The sequence below is a fragment of the Corythoichthys intestinalis genome, chromosome 19 (genome assembly GCF_030265065.1).
Source record: "Corythoichthys intestinalis isolate RoL2023-P3 chromosome 19, ASM3026506v1, whole genome shotgun sequence".
In the NCBI taxonomy this organism is placed as follows: Eukaryota; Metazoa; Chordata; class Actinopteri; order Syngnathiformes; family Syngnathidae; genus Corythoichthys; species Corythoichthys intestinalis.
In genome coordinates, this window is record NC_080413.1 from 8431638 (window position 1) to 8451734 (window position 20097).

The 20097-nt window shown below is 39.6% G+C and overlaps 1 protein-coding gene across 13 annotated transcripts in view; it reads right to left on the reverse strand.

Moving 5' to 3' along the window:
• epb41l2 (erythrocyte membrane protein band 4.1 like 2) overlaps positions 1-20097 on the reverse strand; it is a 105656-nt gene that overhangs the window by 66702 nt on the left and 18857 nt on the right. For 2 of the 13 annotated variants that reach the window (XM_057823033.1, XM_057823032.1), the window contains exons 1-3: positions 14825-15143; positions 2363-2580; positions 2105-2281 (exon numbers count right to left, since the gene is read on the reverse strand). In XM_057823033.1, the coding sequence (XP_057679016.1) occupies positions 2105-2281; positions 2363-2569 (384 nt within the window). In that variant the 5' untranslated portion in view covers positions 2570-2580; positions 14825-15143. Of the gene's footprint in view, positions 1-2104; positions 2282-2362; positions 2581-14824; positions 15158-20097 lie in introns of those variants that run through there. The other 11 variants (XM_057823030.1, XM_057823039.1, XM_057823027.1 and 8 more) reach the window with 10 other exon arrangements.

Consider the following 20097-nt stretch of genomic DNA (forward strand, 5'->3'; position numbering starts at 1 on the left):
TTCCACTGACGTATATATAAGTCGATGCTACTGACGGCCATGGACGTCCATATTTCCCCATTCATTTTCAATGGCATTTGCATTGCATTGATTCCCATGTACACCGATGCCAATGAGGGAATGCCATTGACGGCCATGTATGTCGTTTCTATTGATGCCAATGTATTCGGATTCCATTGACGCATATGGAAATCGATTCCATTGACAGCCATGAGAGTCCTAATTTCCCATTCATTTTCAATGGCAAAAAAAAAAAAAGTCCCGAAATAAACACGAAATGAACCGATATCAATAGGACGTGTCCCCCAAATGTCCCTGATTCCAGCCCAAATATCCTATTCATTTCCAATGGCGTTAACATTGCATTGAGGCTAATTTAGACAGATGCCATTTACTGCCATGTATGTCAATTGTATTGATGCCGATTGTACTCGGATTCTATTGACACATATAGAAGTCTATGCCATTGAAGGCCAAGTTCCCCATTCATTTCCAGAGGCATTTACTTTTGTTTTATGCCATTGACAGTCATGTTTGTTGATTCTATTCATGCCAATGTACTTGGATTCCATTGATGCAAATGTCAGTCGATGCCATTGACGGCTATGGACGTCCAAATTTCCCATTCATTTTCAATGGCAAAAAACAAATGTCCCAAAATCAACAGGAAATGACCAGATATCACTAGGACCCCCCCCCCCCCCCCCCCCAAATGACCTGATATGACCTGGACATGACCCCGAAATGTCACCAAATCAATAGGAAGTGACCTGTTATGACCAGGACATGTCCCCCAAATGTCCCCAAATTAACAGGAAGTGACCTGAAAGTGTCCCCGAAATGTCCCAAGACAAACCTGGGCAGGGGTAGCTGAGATCTGTATGTCCACACAGCAAAGCCCCATAGTAATTTCTCCAGAAATTGCACTTTCTAGTTCTAATTACTCCTTAACAATAAGTTTTATCAGATTACTCGGTTAATCGATGGCATTTTCAGTAGAATACTCAATTACTAAAATATTCCATAGCTGCAGCCCGAGGTGAAACCTTCATAACCCTTAGGTTATGTATAAAGTTCCGTAATGTCTATATTGTTTGTATTCAAGACAATCCCTTTATCCGTTCTTGAGTGATTAACAAACTTGCAGGATATGTTTGTAATATGAGACAAAAGAGGTAATTACATTTTGGGGTAATGAGGTGAAATGTCATAGGTCACAGATGTCAGAAACAGAAGGCGATAACTTCATAGAGGATTAGCCTATTTAAGTCAAATTTGCAGGGTAGGCGAGATGGTGAGAACTTTAAGTGATGACGTTTTGGGCCATTTTATTTAGTGCCCCGGTAATGCATTTTATAGTAATCTTCTAGTTTTAGTGTAGAGAAAAAAAAGGTAATTGACAATAACTGTAACTAAGATTCATCCACCGACAGCCGGAAAATGTCGGATTACAGATATGTAACATTAAGTTTGATACATAGAATTCCTACTAGTGGTGAGAACCTCTGGTTAGGTCACGATAGGATACGGTTAGTGATACAAGACTCACAATAACGATGATTTCACGACATGTCGATAAGACAACTATAAATATATGGGTCAGGAAATCATTCTAGGATATTCTACAAAACAAAACAAGCTCTTTTCATCCTTCTGCTGTGAATTGAAAGGAGTTTTATGACTAGTAGAGGTCCAATCCATTTGAAGTGGGAGGGCATGATCATCTGAGGGTGCATCCCACTGATAATTTTGAAGCAATTCAAGTCATTTTCTGTGGATTTTCGTTCACTTTCTGTTGAGGGGGGCATTTATGGGCCACTTCCTTTTGACTTTGGGTTACTGAAAACATGTAATGACTTTTAAAGAAGTGACATCCATAAATGCCCCGCAACACCAGGAAGACTGTGTTATGATGTGATTTCAGTGCCACTGACAGCGCGAGGCGCCCAGTCTATTTTGAAATGAATTCGACGTCTAACACTATCAATGGCTTGAAGCAAGGAAGAGGAAGTGAGACTGACTTGCACTATAACCGCACACTGCGGACAAAAAAACTGGTTTAGACCCTGGCAGACAATATGTATGCACGAAAGCTATAACAAACCTCTGTGTCTGCGCTGGCGTTGGAATGGGACTCGCCTTCCTTTTCTTTGACTTGCTCCTGTACCGGACTGAGCGCCTCCTTCTCTTCCACTTCCTCTGCGTGTCCGTTCACTTCCGGGACCTCCTCCTGATTGCTGGCGGGCTTCTCGGGTGATGGCACCTCCTTGGTCGGGGAGGTCTATACAGAGCGTCATGTTGATTTGGAAGGTCATAACAACACGACGGAAATATAACGACGTAGCAACTTGTATGAAAGTACCTGGCTTTGCGATTTCTGCTTTTTAAACCATGTTGGCAGGTAGCGTGATATTCCTTTGCCCTCTTTTTCCTTCTCTCTCTCTGGTTCGCCCTCAGTGGCGGCCACTTCCTGGGTCTCGGCGGTGGCCTTTTCCGATTCGTCGAGCGGGGCGGCGGACTTCTCCGCTTTCTCCTTAACCTCGGTCTCGGAGCCTGCCTCTGTTGTCATGGCGACACGACCTGAAGAAGAGAGTGTGGCGATAGATGATATAACAATAAGTAAAATGATATATATATATATATATATATATATATTAAGCCTGAACGATATATCGTTTAAACATCGCCATCGCGATGTGCGTGTGCGCAATAGTCCCATCGCAAGCACGTGCGATAGTTTTTCTTTTTTTTGATCCACATACGCCTCACTTTCCTGTCTGCGCACAGCCTCCTACCCTCCCTCTCCCAGCCTTTTGATCCTCTCAGTCACTGCGGCACAACAATGGCTTTGATCTGGCCAAAGAAGCAGACTTCACACGGGCATCTGTCAATCATCGTTGAACTTGTTAAACAGTTGCAAGGAAGCCGCGCTGGAATGAATGTGTGTACTGTGGGGACGTTGGAGACATTTAAATGCCAGAAGTGATCATGAGGAGTTTGAAATTTCTACATGTCACTTCAACGATCACAGCTAAAGTAGATAAACAGAAGCATTTAATAAAGCCAAGCATTTATCTGCTACAGTACTTTATTCTTGTTCAAAAATGATTTGGTTGGACAGTTATGTTTAAAACTTATCATAATTATGAAATTTGAAGTGCTTAAAAACCATTTATTTTTATACATTTTTTAAATCACTTGGGGAGGGGGGGGTTGGGGGAGGTGAAAAAAAAACATGTCTTATACACGGTGACCCCAAAAAAAGTTTACACTGCCATAATACAACTTAAATGCCATGTTTATTCATTTTAGAATTAGAATTGAATCACAAATTATACATTATTGTAAAGAACATGTACAGTACACTCTATTTTTCAATGTGTCCTCCCTTAAGTGTCACAACAGCCTCCAGGCGCCTGCGGAACGCTTCTTTATGTAGGATGCTGTCATCTTTTCCCAAGATCTAACAATGGACCTCTCCAAGGCTGCCACAGCAGTTTGTGGCTTCTTACAGGCACTGTCCTCCACAGTTGCCCATATGCTATAATCCAGGGGATTGAGATCTGGACTCTGGGGTGTCCACATATCACCTTGTCGATCAACTTTTTGGTCGGCACAGATCGGCACTTCCAGACCCAGGTTTTCGTAAGGCTGTTCCAATATCTTTCAGCTTCTTTTTAACTTTGTAGACTGCACATCTGGATATTCTCAGATTTGCTGTAATCTCAGTAGGTGTCAGACCGGCACGCAGCAATTCAGGTACAGCTAAAGTTTTCTTCATTTTCAGCAGAAGCACAGGAATTGTAGAGATGAGAGATTACCAGCTGCATTGAGTGACCTTAATGAATCACTTAAGCATGACAACCTATTTAGATATGTTTCAATGGCTTTTAAACAAGCAGTCAACTGAGTGTAAACTTTTTTTTGGGTCAACCTGTATGTATCTCTTTCCAATGCTAAATCTGAATAAATACATTGGGCACAAAAACCACACACACAAAAAAAAAAATTAAAATGGGGGGGTGGGCTACTTCGCGGTTTTTCACTTATCGCGGCGGGTTCTGGTCCCCGTTAACCGCAAAAAACAAGGGATGACTGTACACTGTGGTGATCTAAAGTCTTTCCAAACAGCTATTTAAGTCATCTTGTGAAAATATCTTGAAAAAAATATATATAAATGTTTTTAATATCGCAATATAATATCGCAATGTATCGCAAACCCAAAAAAAATCGCAGCAATAGTTTTTCCCAATATCGTTCAGGCCTAATATATATATATATATATATATATATATATATATATATATATATATATATATATATATATATATATATATATATATATATATATATATATATATATATATATATATAGTAAAAAAAAAATGACATCCTGTAAGAAAGAAAGCAGTTATGTAAATTGAAAATCTGTACTAAATTTCTAAAATGTAAAAAAAAATATATTGGAAAAAAAATAACAGAAAATAAAATACATGTTAATAATCAAACAGACATAATTTTATATATTTTTTAAAATTGTCTTTACTTTTTAACGACAATAACAGATAAAACATACTGTAACCCATAAAACAGCAGAAATCACAATACAGTTTTATTGAAAATGTATTTTAATACAACCAATACTCGAGTAACTCGAGTTTAAAAACTGATCCGAGTAATTTTATTCACCTCGAGGAATCGTTTAATTTTGCCTGCTCTAAGCATCAGGTTTTGCCCAGACTACTTTTAATGCAGGACAACGCGCTGACGTCACGTGCGTAGAGGAAGAAGCAAAAAAAAAAAAAAAAAACAAGAACAACAAAAAAAAAAAAAAACACACTGCAGCCGACAGCTGCTACAAACTACGCCGACGTTGCTAAAGTCGATGCTACGGTGGTAGCAGGTAGCGTCTGATGCAGTGACGTGCGGTGAGGTTCATGGTTGGTGAGGCACTGACTCCTTTAGTGTCAGATTTCCAAATATATAAACCAAAAAGGGTAGCTTATTCAATTGGCTACTGGTTATTTCATATCTCATCAGCATTCTTCACAAAACACGCACACACGGTACATATTATCAATACGTAAAAGTAAGAAAATAACATGCATTTGCTCTACACCCTGGTGTACAAAACCACAGAATTCAATTCTGACCTTTAGTGAAATATTCAGTTGTTTTTAAAACTTTTAATTCTGAAACTTTAATCAATTTATTACATATTGCTAAACAAAAAGTGTGAAAAGAAAAACAAAGAATTAGAATTAGTTTTTAAATATTCTATTGTATTTTTCTTGGTCTGATTTTTTTTTTTTTTTTTTTTAAATAAGATTGAAATGAAAACTGTTTGTGGTCTTGCGCCTGTCCTTCACCACAAAAACCGGTGTTACTTTGGAAGGGCATAGGTTTGGTCTCAACATTCGTAGGGACGATATAACAGCATAACCTGCATGTAGGTACACTTTTTGCTGGGGACGGGACATTAATTAGACCAAACAGATTGGATGAAGGGGGCAAAGGGCCACATTTCTCATGTATATGAACCTAATTAATTAATAGGCAAAATGATCAATGCAAAATAAATCCTTATCTACTGATAATAACTTTTACGTACATTGGTTCAGATGATACACTGTTCGATTCAAACCTTTGTTTTCAAAAAATAATATAAAAACATTTTGAAAACTTCCTGAATAAATGTCTGGTTTTTATTAGCAAACATAAACATAGTGAAAATAATTCACTTAATAATGGTAGGGTCAATTCTATCCTTACAACATATGGAACTATTGAAAGATCTAAATTCTCTATATAACTGAACATTGTATCATGCAAAAAAGGTAAGGTTGCTTAAAAGTTGGTAGGGACAATTTTAGCATGCTGAAAAGTCAATTCTATCCTTACAACATATGGAACTATTGAAAGATCTAAATTCTCTATATAACTGAACATTGTATCATGCAAAAAAGGTAAGGTTGCTTAAAAGTTGGTAGGGACAATTTTAGCATGCTGAAAAGTTGGTAGTGTTATGTCTCTACCGTCCCTATGCAAACCTACGCCCTTTTAGTAGAAGTCCTCCTTATTTTCCTTTACTTTAACAAAAAATCTCTCCGCCTTAATGGAGAGGATTGCTTCAATTAGATCGTTCTGTGTTCTATTTGACAAGCCAGAAAACACAGTGGATGTGTCCAAATGTCTAGCTAACCTTTCATCTTTCTCAGCAAAACCATGTAATCGTTCTACATATAATCCACGTTTAGAAGAGCTACACGCTCATCGTTACCACGAAATGTTAACTCCATGTTTAGCTAGGATACAGGTTGCATTAATGAGGTATTTCAAACTCTTTACCTTAGCGTTCTGGATTCTACCGTTGAGCTTCCGCTGTTCGTCAAAGCCAAATCGATCCTTGAGCTTCCAAAAGTTTTTAAAGCAATCAGGCTTTGAATGTGAGTGGTCGAGCTCTCGTGTTTGCTGAGGCTTCGTGGTAGTTTTTTAATGTCACAATATCTCGTGTTAGTCCAGACATTGGCACAAGTTGAGAAAAAAAGGCAGGGAAAGCAGCAAAGCCGATTTTTTCGAAGGACAGCCACATAGCCAGTCTTTTCGGGTGTACCAGTCCGTTTGAAAAGCGCGAGTTATCTTCTGTCCCGTAGTTTGAAGCTAACCTTTTAGCTCCGGTGTTGTTAATCGCGTCCACTTTTGACGGAAAGTCCAGTTTCACGTACGCCCCCTTTCAGTGCGGCAGAGTACTATCTGCCGCAAGCTGTGCCTTTTCACTGCGGTTTTATTTCCCATCAGCAAAACTAAATATGTCGCTAACAAAAATTAAACTTTAAGGGTTAAAGACATTAGCCAGACAGTGGAAAATCAGGTCAAATAAACGTATCTGGAAACATTATAATGGCGACATGCAGATGTACGGCAACCAGCACGCTCCAATTCCATGTATCAACCCAGTTTGTTATGGATTGCGCAATCAGAGGTGAGGCTTTACTCGTTGCTGCCGCACCTCTCGTTTCATTTCGTTATTTGAACAGGAAATGGGTAAATTCAGCGATTTTGACTATAAAAAATGTTTGAAATGAGTCATGGATAAAGAGCAATGGACAAATATTAATATAAATTTGATGCTATAATTATTTTTTTGTCATGATGACAGGTGAGGCTCTGCCTCACCTGCCTCCCCTGTCCGCACGTCACTGGTCTGATGCATCTTATAGATATCACATGTATGTAGAACTAGAGGCGAAATGACAGACATCTTAAAGCAGTAGACTTCTCAGCGCAAATAAATAAGATTAACGTTACTGTCACTCGCTCACGTAACGTTAGCCCTGCGGAGGGCTAGGTTTCTATTAATTATGACCCTGTCGATGCCTGGCTAACGTGTCTTACATACAGGCTTTATTTCATCTGTGAAAACATAGTGCTGTAGAGTGATGAGGGTGTAAAATAAAAACTTAATATTGCTAATTGTCAATTTTATCTCAATAGTCATTGCTGGATAAAACACCAAGTAGCAATGTGCTCCAATACAGCAGGTATCATACATTTATTTTGAATACTGCAAAATCTCAAAAACCTATCAGGACAGTTTAGACTAACTTAAAACTTAACCAAACCTTGAAAATAGCTTGACACAAATGGAAATTCAGTTGAAACACGTGGGAAAAACACCTACTTTTATGTGATGTGTGCTATCAAGCGATACTGTACATTTATAGATTTTTTTTATAAGATCTAGAGGTTTTTGAGTGAAAGCAGTAAATTAGTCTTTTTTTATTCTAGTCACATCTGAGATGCAATTGTTGGCTTTTTTCAACAATGTACATTGAAACTAAAGACATTGATTGACTGAAAATGGTTCAATATTAGATGAAATGTCTTGTTTTCTCATGTATATTTATAATTGCTCTTTACCTAAAAATAGTATGTTTGACCCGATTATTCGATTAATCGATAGAATTTTCAGTCGATTACTCAATTACTAAAATATTCGATAGCTGCAGCCCTAAAATTCTTAATTACACTGGTAGTAAAACAAAAAAAAGAATCGTCTTCATTCCACTTTTATTACAAAAAATGCAGCAGAAAAATGAAACTGCCATTAAGTTGATGATATAGTTAGTAGGTCACACCACTCAGAGCACGGAGAGTTTTGGCATCAGCATTAATTTTTCACAGCCCACCTTAAGATTTTAATATGCAGAATAATCTTTTATAAATGAGCCCCAGAACTGCTGCATGGTTTTGAGCCTGCTCTTCTTTTAAGTAATTCAGTCAAGTCAAAACACACAAAAAAAGAGAAAATTGGCCTCTAAATATTGGGTTTGTAAAGGACATTTCATAACCTTTGGCTCAATTTGCACACATATACACATAAAATTAGGATTCTTGCGCAACTATGACGCTGCAAATAGGGTGGGAGGATTCTTGAAAAATGTCTTTGCGTCATTGCTTTTGTTTTTTTAAAGCCGTGGATGTGGCTAGCACACGCACTTGCACACTCGCCTATCAACCTCAATATCTCCAGCAGCGCTCCACATGATAGACGAACACTTTTGAAGCCGACACACTCTCTTAACATTATAAACAGAGCTTGTGTCGCGGTAGGTAGAAGGAGAGTCACTATTGTGAGCAATGATGTTGCAATTCATGAAGAAGTCATGTCTGTCTACCAGCTAGAATTCCAACCCTAAAGACCTATTAGTCCCCTTATTAAAAGTCCACCTCCACTCCATGATTTATCCTGAATCAGATGCATTTGTTTTAGGTCGATGGCAGCATAAAGAAACCTGTCCACCCCATACAATCAGTAAGACTCAAACTTGTAACATGATCAAAACCAAAGAGCTGTCCAAAGACACTAGAGACAAAATTGTTCACCTCCACAAGGCTGGAAAGGGCTACGGAGATCGATGATCCTAAGAAAGGTGAGGAATCGACCCAGAACTACACGACAGGAGTTGATCAATGAACTAAAAAGAGCTGGGATCACCGTTTCCAAAGTTACTGTTGGTGATATACTAGACGTCATGGTTTGAAATCAAGCATGGCACGAAAGGCTCCCCTGCTGAAAGTAGCACATGTCAAGGCCCGTCTTAAGTTTGCCTATGACCATTTGGATGATGCAGAGAATTCATGGGAACAAGTTTTTTGGGTCAAATGAGAGTAAAATAGAACTTTTTAACTAACCGTGTTTGGAGGAAGAAGAATAAGGAGTACTTTCTCAAGAACACCATCCCTACTGTGAAGCATGGTGGTTGTAGCATCTTGCTTTTGGGGTGTTTTTCTGCGCATGGGACAGGACAAGTGCACTGTATTAAAGAAAAGATGACTGGGGCTTTGTATTGTGAGATTTTGGGGAACAACCTCCTTCTTTCAGCTAGAGCATTGAAGATAGGTCCTGCCTGGCTCTTCAAACATGACAATGACCCAAAGCACACAGCCAAGAAAACCAACGAGTGGTGACGTAAGAAGCATTAGAAGGTTCTAGCATGACTCAGCCGGTCTCCAGACCCAAACCCAATAGAAAACCTTTGGAGGGCGCTCAAACTCTGTATTTCTCAGCGACAGCCCAGAAACCTGACTGATGGGTGGGCCATTTGCAAACTATAGAACACATTTGACCTCTGGAATTGCAAACAAAGGCTAATGTACCAAATATTAACATTCATTTTCTTGTGATTTTTAGGATTTTTCTTTTTAGATTATCTAACTCACAGTGGACATACACCTACGATGAAAATTTCAGACCCCTACATGATTTCCAAGTGGGGGAACTTGCAAAATAGCAGGGTGTTCAAATACGTATTTCCTTCACTGTAGATCAGTGGTGTCCAAACTATTCCACATAGGGCTGCAGTGGGTGCTGGATTTCATTCCTACAAAACAAGATGACATCTTTTCACCAATCTGGTGTCTCACAAGTGTAATCAGTTGATTGCAGTCAGGTGTTGCTTGTTTTAGCCCAAACTTCATTGGTTAAACTGTCTGTGCTTGATTGGTACGAACAAAAACCAGGACCCACGGCGGCCCTTGCGGACAGGTTTGGACACCCATGCTGTAGATGAAATGATTCAAATGTGTTTGGCTGTTGTTTCATTCTGGTTTTACACCGATTATAAAATGTAATGTGGTGTTTCAGTCATGCTTGGAACGGATTAGGGCATTTACATGGAAAACACATCTACTTTTCAGGTTACAAGACTACTTCAAGAACCACTTAATTTCATAAGTATAGGTACCACTGTATGTGCATTTCATCAGAAATCGGTGTTTTCAGTAACACTCAACCATGTACTACTACTTAGAAAACTATTTTTCAGATTAACCAAGAAGCAGATTAATTCTATGCCCAACACATCTCGTAAAGGAAAAACAACAGCGTCACGGAACGGATCGCGTTCGACTTCCACCGCATTATTATGCCAGTGCGTGACCGTGTGTGCAAACAAACAGCTTCGACCCGAGGATTAAAGTATGATTCATTTCCGATTAAGCCATTGTCATCACCCACCGTCTTTTCAAAGTGTTTTAAACCTAGGCTGTCAATCACACTCTCTAGGCTAACGACTGTACTTCTCGTCACCTTCCTGCCATTTTGGCGATTTTTTTTCCCCCACGCCAACGCAGCAAGAATGCCAAGGGAGGGTTCCGGGAATAAAAATAGAGCAGCTCTGCTTACGCATGGTCGCTTAATGAGGGAGGGATGGATGGAGGTGTGTACACTATAAAGGCGTGTACACACTTGCAGGAGATAAGAGGCAGAAGATAAATATTAACTTGACCTCAAGACAGTTAGCACTTTCGCTTTTTTGTTCTTATTGTCCGTTGACTGTAGCTAATAAAATGATACATTTCAGTTTCAATGCCACTGATTGTTAGTGGGCCATCAACTGTCTGTTAGCAGTGAACCCCCTCGGTTGCAGCGCCTTTAAAAAATGCGAGTGCATGTTGGCAACGTTTTACCTCAACTTTCTCTAAGGGTGCCTCATTTTTTTTTTTTTTTTGTTAAACCTCGGTGCACTCATCTCCGTGCGCTTACAATCCCACTCTTCCGGGCTCTCTTTTTAGTCCCCCGTCCAATGGGTCGCTTGCATTATCTCGCCCCCCTTTCCGGGTTCACTCGTCTTCCCACAGTCTGTATAAACAATGGTGGTGACACTATTACGGCCTCTCTGCAAATACACACACGCTGAATGCTTTATGGTAGTAGATTGTGGGCTGAGATGGACTGATAGGACAGCACAGTCAGTTTGTGGATAATAAGCGCATATGTTTGGGTGAACAAGATCATTTTATTGCCATTTAGCACTCTTATTAGAAGATAATGTGAAAGAAAAAAAACAAAAAATAATGTTGTTGCATATCTTGTGACAACTAGCAAGGTGATAAAAGGCGTAAAGATGTCTAGTGCTGCAATAATCAATCAAATAACTCGAGTCATTCGATTAGAAAGTAGATTCAAATGAAATTTTGCTGCTTCGAGTATTCGTTTAACTAAAGTTGTGTTGTAATGGTTTGTTTTGAAAGTGTTTGCATTTAGTTTTATTGCTTTGGGTGGATACACTGCCCTCTAATGGTGACAGTGAATATAACATGACTCTTTTCACATGGCTGAATCCAGCTACTCCCTGTTAAGACCAACATAAACTAAGTTTTTGTTTGAGCTAATTTTTTTTAATGCATTTGTAATTTAGTTGATTGGTGTTTTACGCCGTTTTTTGTGGATATATGTGTTTGAACCTTAAGAGCATTGTGAAAAAAAACAAAAACCTTAGCATTTTATATGTACCGTTTGGGGCTCCGCTCAAGGATTTTAATTTTTTATGTTCCTAATCTGATTACTCGATTATTCGAACTAACTAGTTCGTCTATCTATCGACTACTAAAATAATCGATAGCTGCAGCCCTATATATGTCCTATTAAAATGTGTTTTATTTGTATACTTACATTCACTTAATGTTAATTTGTTTTATTTTATCAATATTTAAAAATAGATTTATTTATTAAGACTTTCAAGACCTGTTAGTTATCTATGTTATTTTTTGGGGGGATTTTTAATTTTTGACCCCCTTTGCATGATTATTTTAAGACATACTGTATATTATTTTACCTATTTTAAATGATTTTTTTCTGTCAAAATGTGTTTTTAAATGTATGTTATGTATGTTTCAGTGTTAGTTGGTGTGTGACCAAATATCGCAATGGTGCTATATCGTGATACTTTGTATCTGAAACACTTATCGATATGTCCTGCCAAGAATTGGTAAGTTATATCGATAAAGGTCTGACTGTTTAAAAAAAAAAAAGGAACCAACAAGTTGCTACCAAAATCTTCCACTAGGTGAGTGTCTCTGTTAACTCAATGGCTGCCACTGACGACACTAGACGCTTGGGGTATCTCCACATATAAGGCAATACACACCCCTACTAGAAGCTCAATCCATTTCGGAATCAGAGCATTCGCGGTCAGTCTTTACGATTTTGAGTCACTGAATATTCATTTGGGGAGATTCCCGGGTCACTTCCGGTTCTAACCCAAAATCAACAGTAAGTGACCCATAAATGCCCCAAATTCAACAGGAAGTGACCCTGAAATACCCCAACATCAACAGCAAATGACCTAAAATGCCCCAAAATTAAACTCATTGGTTATCATTGAGGGCCATAGACGTCCAATCCGTTTGAAGTGGAATGTTCGCTGCCATCCCTCCCAGTTCAAAGGAATTGGACGTCTACTAGTGATAAACAGCAGAAGCTTGTTTTTCTGTTTATTACTTGTATCGTAAAATATTGTTCAATTATTTACCGACTCGTGTATCGATAATCGTTATATCGCCATATTGTGAGATCGTTATCGTGAGCCTTGTATCGCATTGTAATTTTTTAATAAATATTTTAAAATAAGTGTAATTCATTGCAAAGATTATTAAATTAGTAGAGTTGTTTGTTCGCCTCTTTTCTTAATTTTTAAGATATACTTTTTACTATTTTTCAAAAAAATTGAAGAAAAAAATTTTTTAAGTCATTAATTTCAAAGAAAACCTTTTTCACTACAACATTTTTTCTGAAACAAGCACTGTTTTAACTTTTTCAGTGCCATTGACGATAATAGACGGCCAATCACGTGGCTATTTTCTCGCTGCCAGCGATCCAAGTTCAAATGGAGTGGACGTAGAGAATAGGGGGCAGTATACTGAAAATTTACCGTTACTGAAATTCTTCACGATGCCTGACGTAATTTTGACCATGTCGGTAAATTCAGTAATTTAATAAAACAAGAAAATATAGTCTTTTCATCCCGCTTTGACTCTCTGTTGTTCAGCTACGTTCATTCCCCTTTAAGAAAGCAGTCAGTGCGCTTACGTACAAAGTCACGTGGTCATCAGGAAATCAAACAAACAGAAGCTATGTAGGCTAACGCCAGCGGCTAACGCTACAAGCAAACGTGAGGAAGTCGGGCTTAAGGGAAATTTCACCTGACATTAAGTAGACTCTTGGCGGCCTCCAGACGGGCTTTCACCTGCTGTCCTCCCTGGTTCTCAAAAGTTCAGGACAGGGAGCTTTCAGTGCTTTCTACTGGTAGACGGGCCACAGGCTAACGCTAGAGGCTAACGCTACAAATGAACGTGATGGAGTTGGATAACGGCTGTAACCTTGTTGAAACGGCTGAACTTAATGAGTGGATTGGGCACAGACTGCATCTGGCAATTAGTATGTCGCGTTATTTTGTATGTCTGTGTGTGTGTGATTCATATGATAGCTTTTAGGATTGTAAAACATTCAGCATAAAGTATAATCCAACAGTGAAGCCTATAATAGGACCTTATAATGGCCACTGCTATTTTTCTGTATGTGCTTGCTTTATTCTATGGCATAACTGCCATCATATAATCTTAAATGTTTCATTGGCATAAGAGCAATATGCTTGAATGTGGTTGTGTCAGTGTGGGGGGTTCATGTGTGCATGCATATATTAAAATATGCTCTGGGGAAAAAAATGAAACCTTGCAGTAAACACTTGTGTTGAGTAATTATGTCACAGCAGCCATTTATAATAAGTTGTCTGTTTGAAGTGTACTGTTCAACTTGTAAGTCATTTGTGTTACAATGACATGTTTGCACAGTCTTCGTAATGATTTCTATGTTTTACATTGTTGAAGTCATACAAGCTATTATAAATGTTCATAATTGAATTCTTATTGTTTACAAGAAATTTTTCATACTTAATGTTTAGACTGCATGTACAATTGTTAAATTGAAAGCCGGTAAATAAATCAACGAGAATCGGTTAATTTGTATTTCATGCATTGATTCAGATTTTCAAATTATATAACAGTCCGCTTGGGCGAATTTATCGTTATCGAGGTAAATCTGCTCAATTTACCGTGATACGTACTTAAGGCCATATCACCCAGCCCTAATTGGCCATATCACCCAACCCTAATTGGACGTCACTATCACCATCAATGGCACATAATGAGCTAATGAGGATTTAACGTGTGTGATTGCCAGGAATGTTAAAAAAAAATAAGCGTGACCGGAGGCATGTATTACATATGCTACATTTAACCTTGCACTTGAATGCCAGTTAGGAATGTCAAAACATCAGTAAATAACATTTATGACAGCAGCAGATTGACCTTGAACCAGATTAGTTATATTTTCATTATTTCCAATGGGGAAAAACATGCTAACACTCATTAGCTTCATTTATGTGGACATTTCTCAGTTTTTATTGTCATTAAATATCTAGATGTACATTCAAAGCCACCATTATTCAAAAAAACCAAAACCTCTTGTAATGCATGTCCTTACCTATTGTTGCTTTTTTTCCCCTTTTCGCAAGCCCCTGTCCTCCTTTTAGCCTCTTGCTTTCGCCCGACAATCTTTGCCGTCTCTTTAAAAGCACTTCTTATTCCTCCCTACAGTATTCTCCTTCACTTTGGTCTCCCACCTACAAAGCTGTCACTGCCATTTTCCTCTCTCTCATCCTGTCGGCTCACCCGTGGAGCTGAGCGCCTGCCTCCCGCGGGACTTTCACCCGCGGAAACGAGGGCAGAAAATGACAAGAGAGAGAGGAGGGGAGTTGCAGAGAGAGAGGCTAAAAGGGGAGGGAGAGAAAGTGAAAGGGAGAGAAAGCATGTCTACTAATGGGCCTTCTTTGGCTCCAAATGGGTTTATTCCAGTCTGCAAGTACTGACTAACTAGAGGAGGGTTGTCAAACTCATTTTGGTTCGAGGGCCACATTCATCCAAGTTTATTTTTTGCCAAATAAGGTAACTCGCTGGCTGTCATTGAGGACGCTAGAATGAATGCTCATTTGGCCTCTCCCAGTCAAAATGGATTAGACGTCCATTGCTGTCAATGGCACTAAAATATGAGCATTCACAGCCAATCCTTCCAATGTATAGCAACACTTGGTAACTTTTCAGTTTTGGTCGATTTTAGTGACACCGGTGGAAAAAAGTGGTAGTGTTTTGCCTTAAAGTGCCTATGACAGCAAAAAGCATGTTTATTTCACATTTCATATGGTATTTTATACTCCTGAATGAAATGGACCGCTTGGATGTGTGTGAGAGCGATCGATATACAGTATTTCTTCAATTTTTTTGAATTCCGCGCCATGAAAATTAGGCTACGTTCATACTACAGGTCTTAATGCACGAATCCGATTTTTTGTCATATCCGTTTTTTTGGCGTGCCCGTTCAGACTGCCTTTATCCATTGAGACCGTTCAAGTATTACGCATGCGCACTAATTCGCAGTCGGACACGCGCTAAGCAAGAAGACCCGCATGCGCAGAAGCATCAAAACAAATGACAGACGTCATCCGTCATTCCAGGGATATCATATTTTGCTTTTCAAAAGGTGGACCCAAATAACAGACATAAATAATCCCCGTTTAGGCAAATATTCAAAGTATATATGGATCAATAGCATGCACGCACTGTCCGTGCACGTCATACACACATACGGGCAGTTTGTCCCGACTCTCGGCCGTGGAGGCAATGTTGAAATATTGCTCACTTGGAACAGAGAGAAAACTGAGCATTCTCAGGCTTATCCTCAACCCATTTTTATTTTTTATGACTGTTGTCAAGCTCAGCCCTTCCTCAAAAGCCGTGTTCACTGCAAGCTAGGCGCTAATAACGCACAGGTGCATCGCTACGGTAACGACTCTCTCGCTATTTGATGACGTATTGCTGCATTAAATCCGATTTGCGGGACTGGACAGTACAGACCGCCGCGACAGTCTGGAAAAATGTGGCCCAGATCGGATTTAGACCACATACGAAAGTGACCCAGATCGGATTTGAAATGGTCCCGTTCTATGCGACTTGTCACGTTCAGACCGTCAAGTTAATGCCTCACTCGAGTCGGAAAAACACGAAAAAATCGGATTCGTGCATTAAGACCTGTAGTATGAACGTAGCCTTAGTGACTCTCAGATTCGCAGAGTCTGGTTTGACGAAGAAGGCGAATGTGACGTTAGCGGACTAATCATCTTCACCATACAGCCATTACTATAGTTGCAGAACGACTGCAGATTCAGCTGATTTTGCGGATTAATTAGTTCATTTTTCGCATCACGCCAGCCCAATGTGGTGCAGGCTTTTGTTGCTGTACCAGGGAGAAGCGTGTGATCCTTTTTTGGGTTCCAAAAAGATCCTGCTCAAGAATGGGCAAACCAAGTATGACAATGGAGCAACCACTGGACAGACAAGAAAGTGAGTAAGTTTTATATTGTGTAAAATACTGGGATCATGGCATACGTTTTAATAAGGAGGTGGCTTGCTTTTTGTGGCTGACAATGCTCCCTGTCCAACGAGAAGACGTGACTTTGTAGAGACTTCCACCCCTCTTGCAGTGTTGGGCACGTTACTTTAAAAAAGTAATTAGTTACATTACTCACTACTTCTTCCAAAAAGTAACTGAGTTAGTAACTGAATTACTCTATAGTAAAAGTAACTAGTTACCAGGGAAAGTAACTATTTCCGTTACTTTAAAAAGAACTTGTTGTATGTCAAAGAATTTGAAACTTTCTGAGCAGTATTCCAGTCAGTGGAATAGAGAAGAACAGACAGGTAGTTAAATTGTTAGGTGCTTCAGCAGATTTGAATTGCTTACCACAGATGTCGACAAAAGCTTTGCCCCGGGACATAAATTACACATTACATGCAGGTTCTTTCCTTTAATTTCGACAAGCTTGAAATAGTGTCTATATCTCCACTCTTAAAGGACCATTTTTCTTCTGAATGCTCTGCCATCCCGACCCTGTGCATCTGTTTTGCGTGTGTGTGTTTGCCGCACGCGCTGTTCCGGTTTGCATGTGAAATCACGGGCTCTGATTGGCTTACCACGACACATGACTCTAACCCTCAGCCAATCACAATCACTTCCATCGCATCTCTCGAGGGGCTGCATTCAGGTAGGCTCGTTTCCCGACAATTCACGTCACCTTCAAAGCGTCTGCCGTCCTCAAGATGGAAGCAGAATTATTGCTGGCTGACAGTGGGAGATGGGAACGAGGCTAGCATCAGGTGTAGCAAACACAGAAACGTTACCAAACTTTGGAAAGCATTGTCTAATTGAATGAGCAGGGACAAACAGCTTGGAGTCAGAAGTACGTGCGCTATTCTCGAACCTGAACGCACCCCAAGTCTTGGATGACAAATCAACAGAGCAGAGTCAACTCGACACGGCTGGTAGTTTCTTCAATTTATTCAGAGTAAGTAACGCACCGCTTTTGACCGTCAGTAACGGTAACGGCGTTGTAACGGCGGAAAAAGTAATTAGTTAGATTACCCCGTTACTGAAAAAAATAACCCCGTTACGTAACGACGTTATTTATAACGGCGTTACTCCCAACACTGCTTTAGCCCTCCTCGTGTGCCCGCCGAGAGAGCGCTATCCTCGGCTCGGGCCCGGTGAGCCCCCCACCCTCGTCTGCGGTTCTTGATTGTGTAGAGCAGGTGTCGGGAACCTTTTTTGACCAAGAGAGCCAAAACACCCAACATAATTTAAAATATGATTTCACGAGAGCCATACAGTGTGTGTGTGTCGATATACTACATCTTATCTACAAATTCTTTTGCCAGCTTGTCCGAGGTGGATTTGTGATCACTGTTTTTTTTCCGTGAGCACAATTGAACGCATCATGCAAGAGCAAGAGTGAGGGCACCCTCGGCTTTTACAAGCAGTCGCCGAGTTGTGATTGGAATAAATCTTTAGGAAACAACAACAAAAGTCTGACATTGTTACTAGGGTTAACCCTAAATAACACCAGCCTTCAAACAACTTTAACAAGCTCACTAGACCCACAAGCCCACACCCTTGCAACTTACAAGCTGTCTGTATATAAGGGGTTGTCGTCATGGCGATGACTTCCTGATCCTGACATGTATAATTTTATGGGAGCCCTTGTCAAGACTTGATTTAATTTGTGTTTTTTTTCAATTATCTTTTTACACAACTGTGACAATAACCAAGTCCAATAAAGACATCTATAGAAACGGCAACACATGTCAGGGCGGAGGGGGGAGTGGTCCGGGGAGGAACCGTTCCCATAGCAACAGCATTCATGGACACCAAGCATAAATCCCCATGGAGACAAGAGATTACCGCAACAAAAATAAAGATTATTGAGCAGGGGTACAAGTGACAAAAGAGATTATGGACATGCCTAAACCTCCGTTTCAGATTTACAGCCGGCTGATGTTCCAGAACCGGAACCTGTAGGAAATGCTTCTTTCCTTTCCTTTTTACAATCCCTACCTCCTTAACTGTGTCTGTGACTACTCAACAATAAAGTCAACATCCAAACAGAATGAATCCGATGTACAACGGTGTCGTTTTCGTCAACGATGATGATAGGAAAATATTTCGTCAACGAACACTTTTTTCATGACGATGGCGAGATGATAAAGAGCTAAAAACGTTTTGGGAGACTAAAACATGACGAGATGAATGCCAGTTTTTGTCTGACGAGATGAGAACGCGACGAAAATGCGTAACAGTTTCCGTCGAGTTCACAATGAGTGACATTTTATGTGTAGTTAGCCTGCACCGTAGCAGTGTCTGGTTCGGTAACTCATGTGTCATCTTTTATAAGCATTAATTAATGCTCTTGACAGTGTCATGTCATAATTACGATGGTCTTATGACCGTTTTATGGCACCAGTGTCAAATAAAGTGTTACGAAATACCATAACTAGCAATTATTGAAACAACTAGAACAGAACTGAGGAAATAATTAGCATAGAACATGAATTTTGATTTTAATTTACATCGGTAGCGTCGCAATGCATGCTAGGAGGCATGTTGGATGACAACAGTGTGACAGCAGGTGGCAGCAGAGTTGACTATCTCCCCAAAGGGAGCAGTAATGGCCAAATGGAGCTTCTTGAAGCAAAGAAACTTTGCAGCCAATTAGTTCAAAGCTTCATGGCAGTTCATTTGGTCTTATGACAGTCTTATGATGCCGCGGTCAAATAAAGTGTTACCGGTTAATATCTTTTGTTGTAAATATCCCATAATACAGTGAGGACAGCTGCAGCTTCTAGTCCAGTTCGGCTTATCTATAAACAAACGTCGTTTTCGTGTCAAATTTGGTGGGTGGCGGTTTATAGTCAGGTGCACCTTATAGTCCGAAAATTACAGTACTCTGGAGTGACTTATTTGTGAAATTATTAACACAGTAGGATATCATTTCATTTGATTTAGTGATTTGGGAGTGACACTGATGGTTTGGTAAACTTGTTAACATGTTCTTTATGCTCTGGTTATCTGAATTACTCTTAATAGCTATGTTACGTTAACATACAAGACACGCTCCCAGTTCGTTGTTTATGCGTCATGTGTTCTTCTCTATTTTATTTTAATTTTAAATTGCCTTTCAAGATGACATGTCTGTTGTTTGTGTTGGATTTTATCCAAATAAATTGCCACCAAAAATGCCATTTATACGCCGGTATGACTTATATGTTTTTCCCCGTTTTATTGCGCATTTTTTGGCTGGTGAGTTCAAAAAAATATAGAAACAATTATGATTGACCTGTTAACATTTAATCATAGACTTCATAATGATT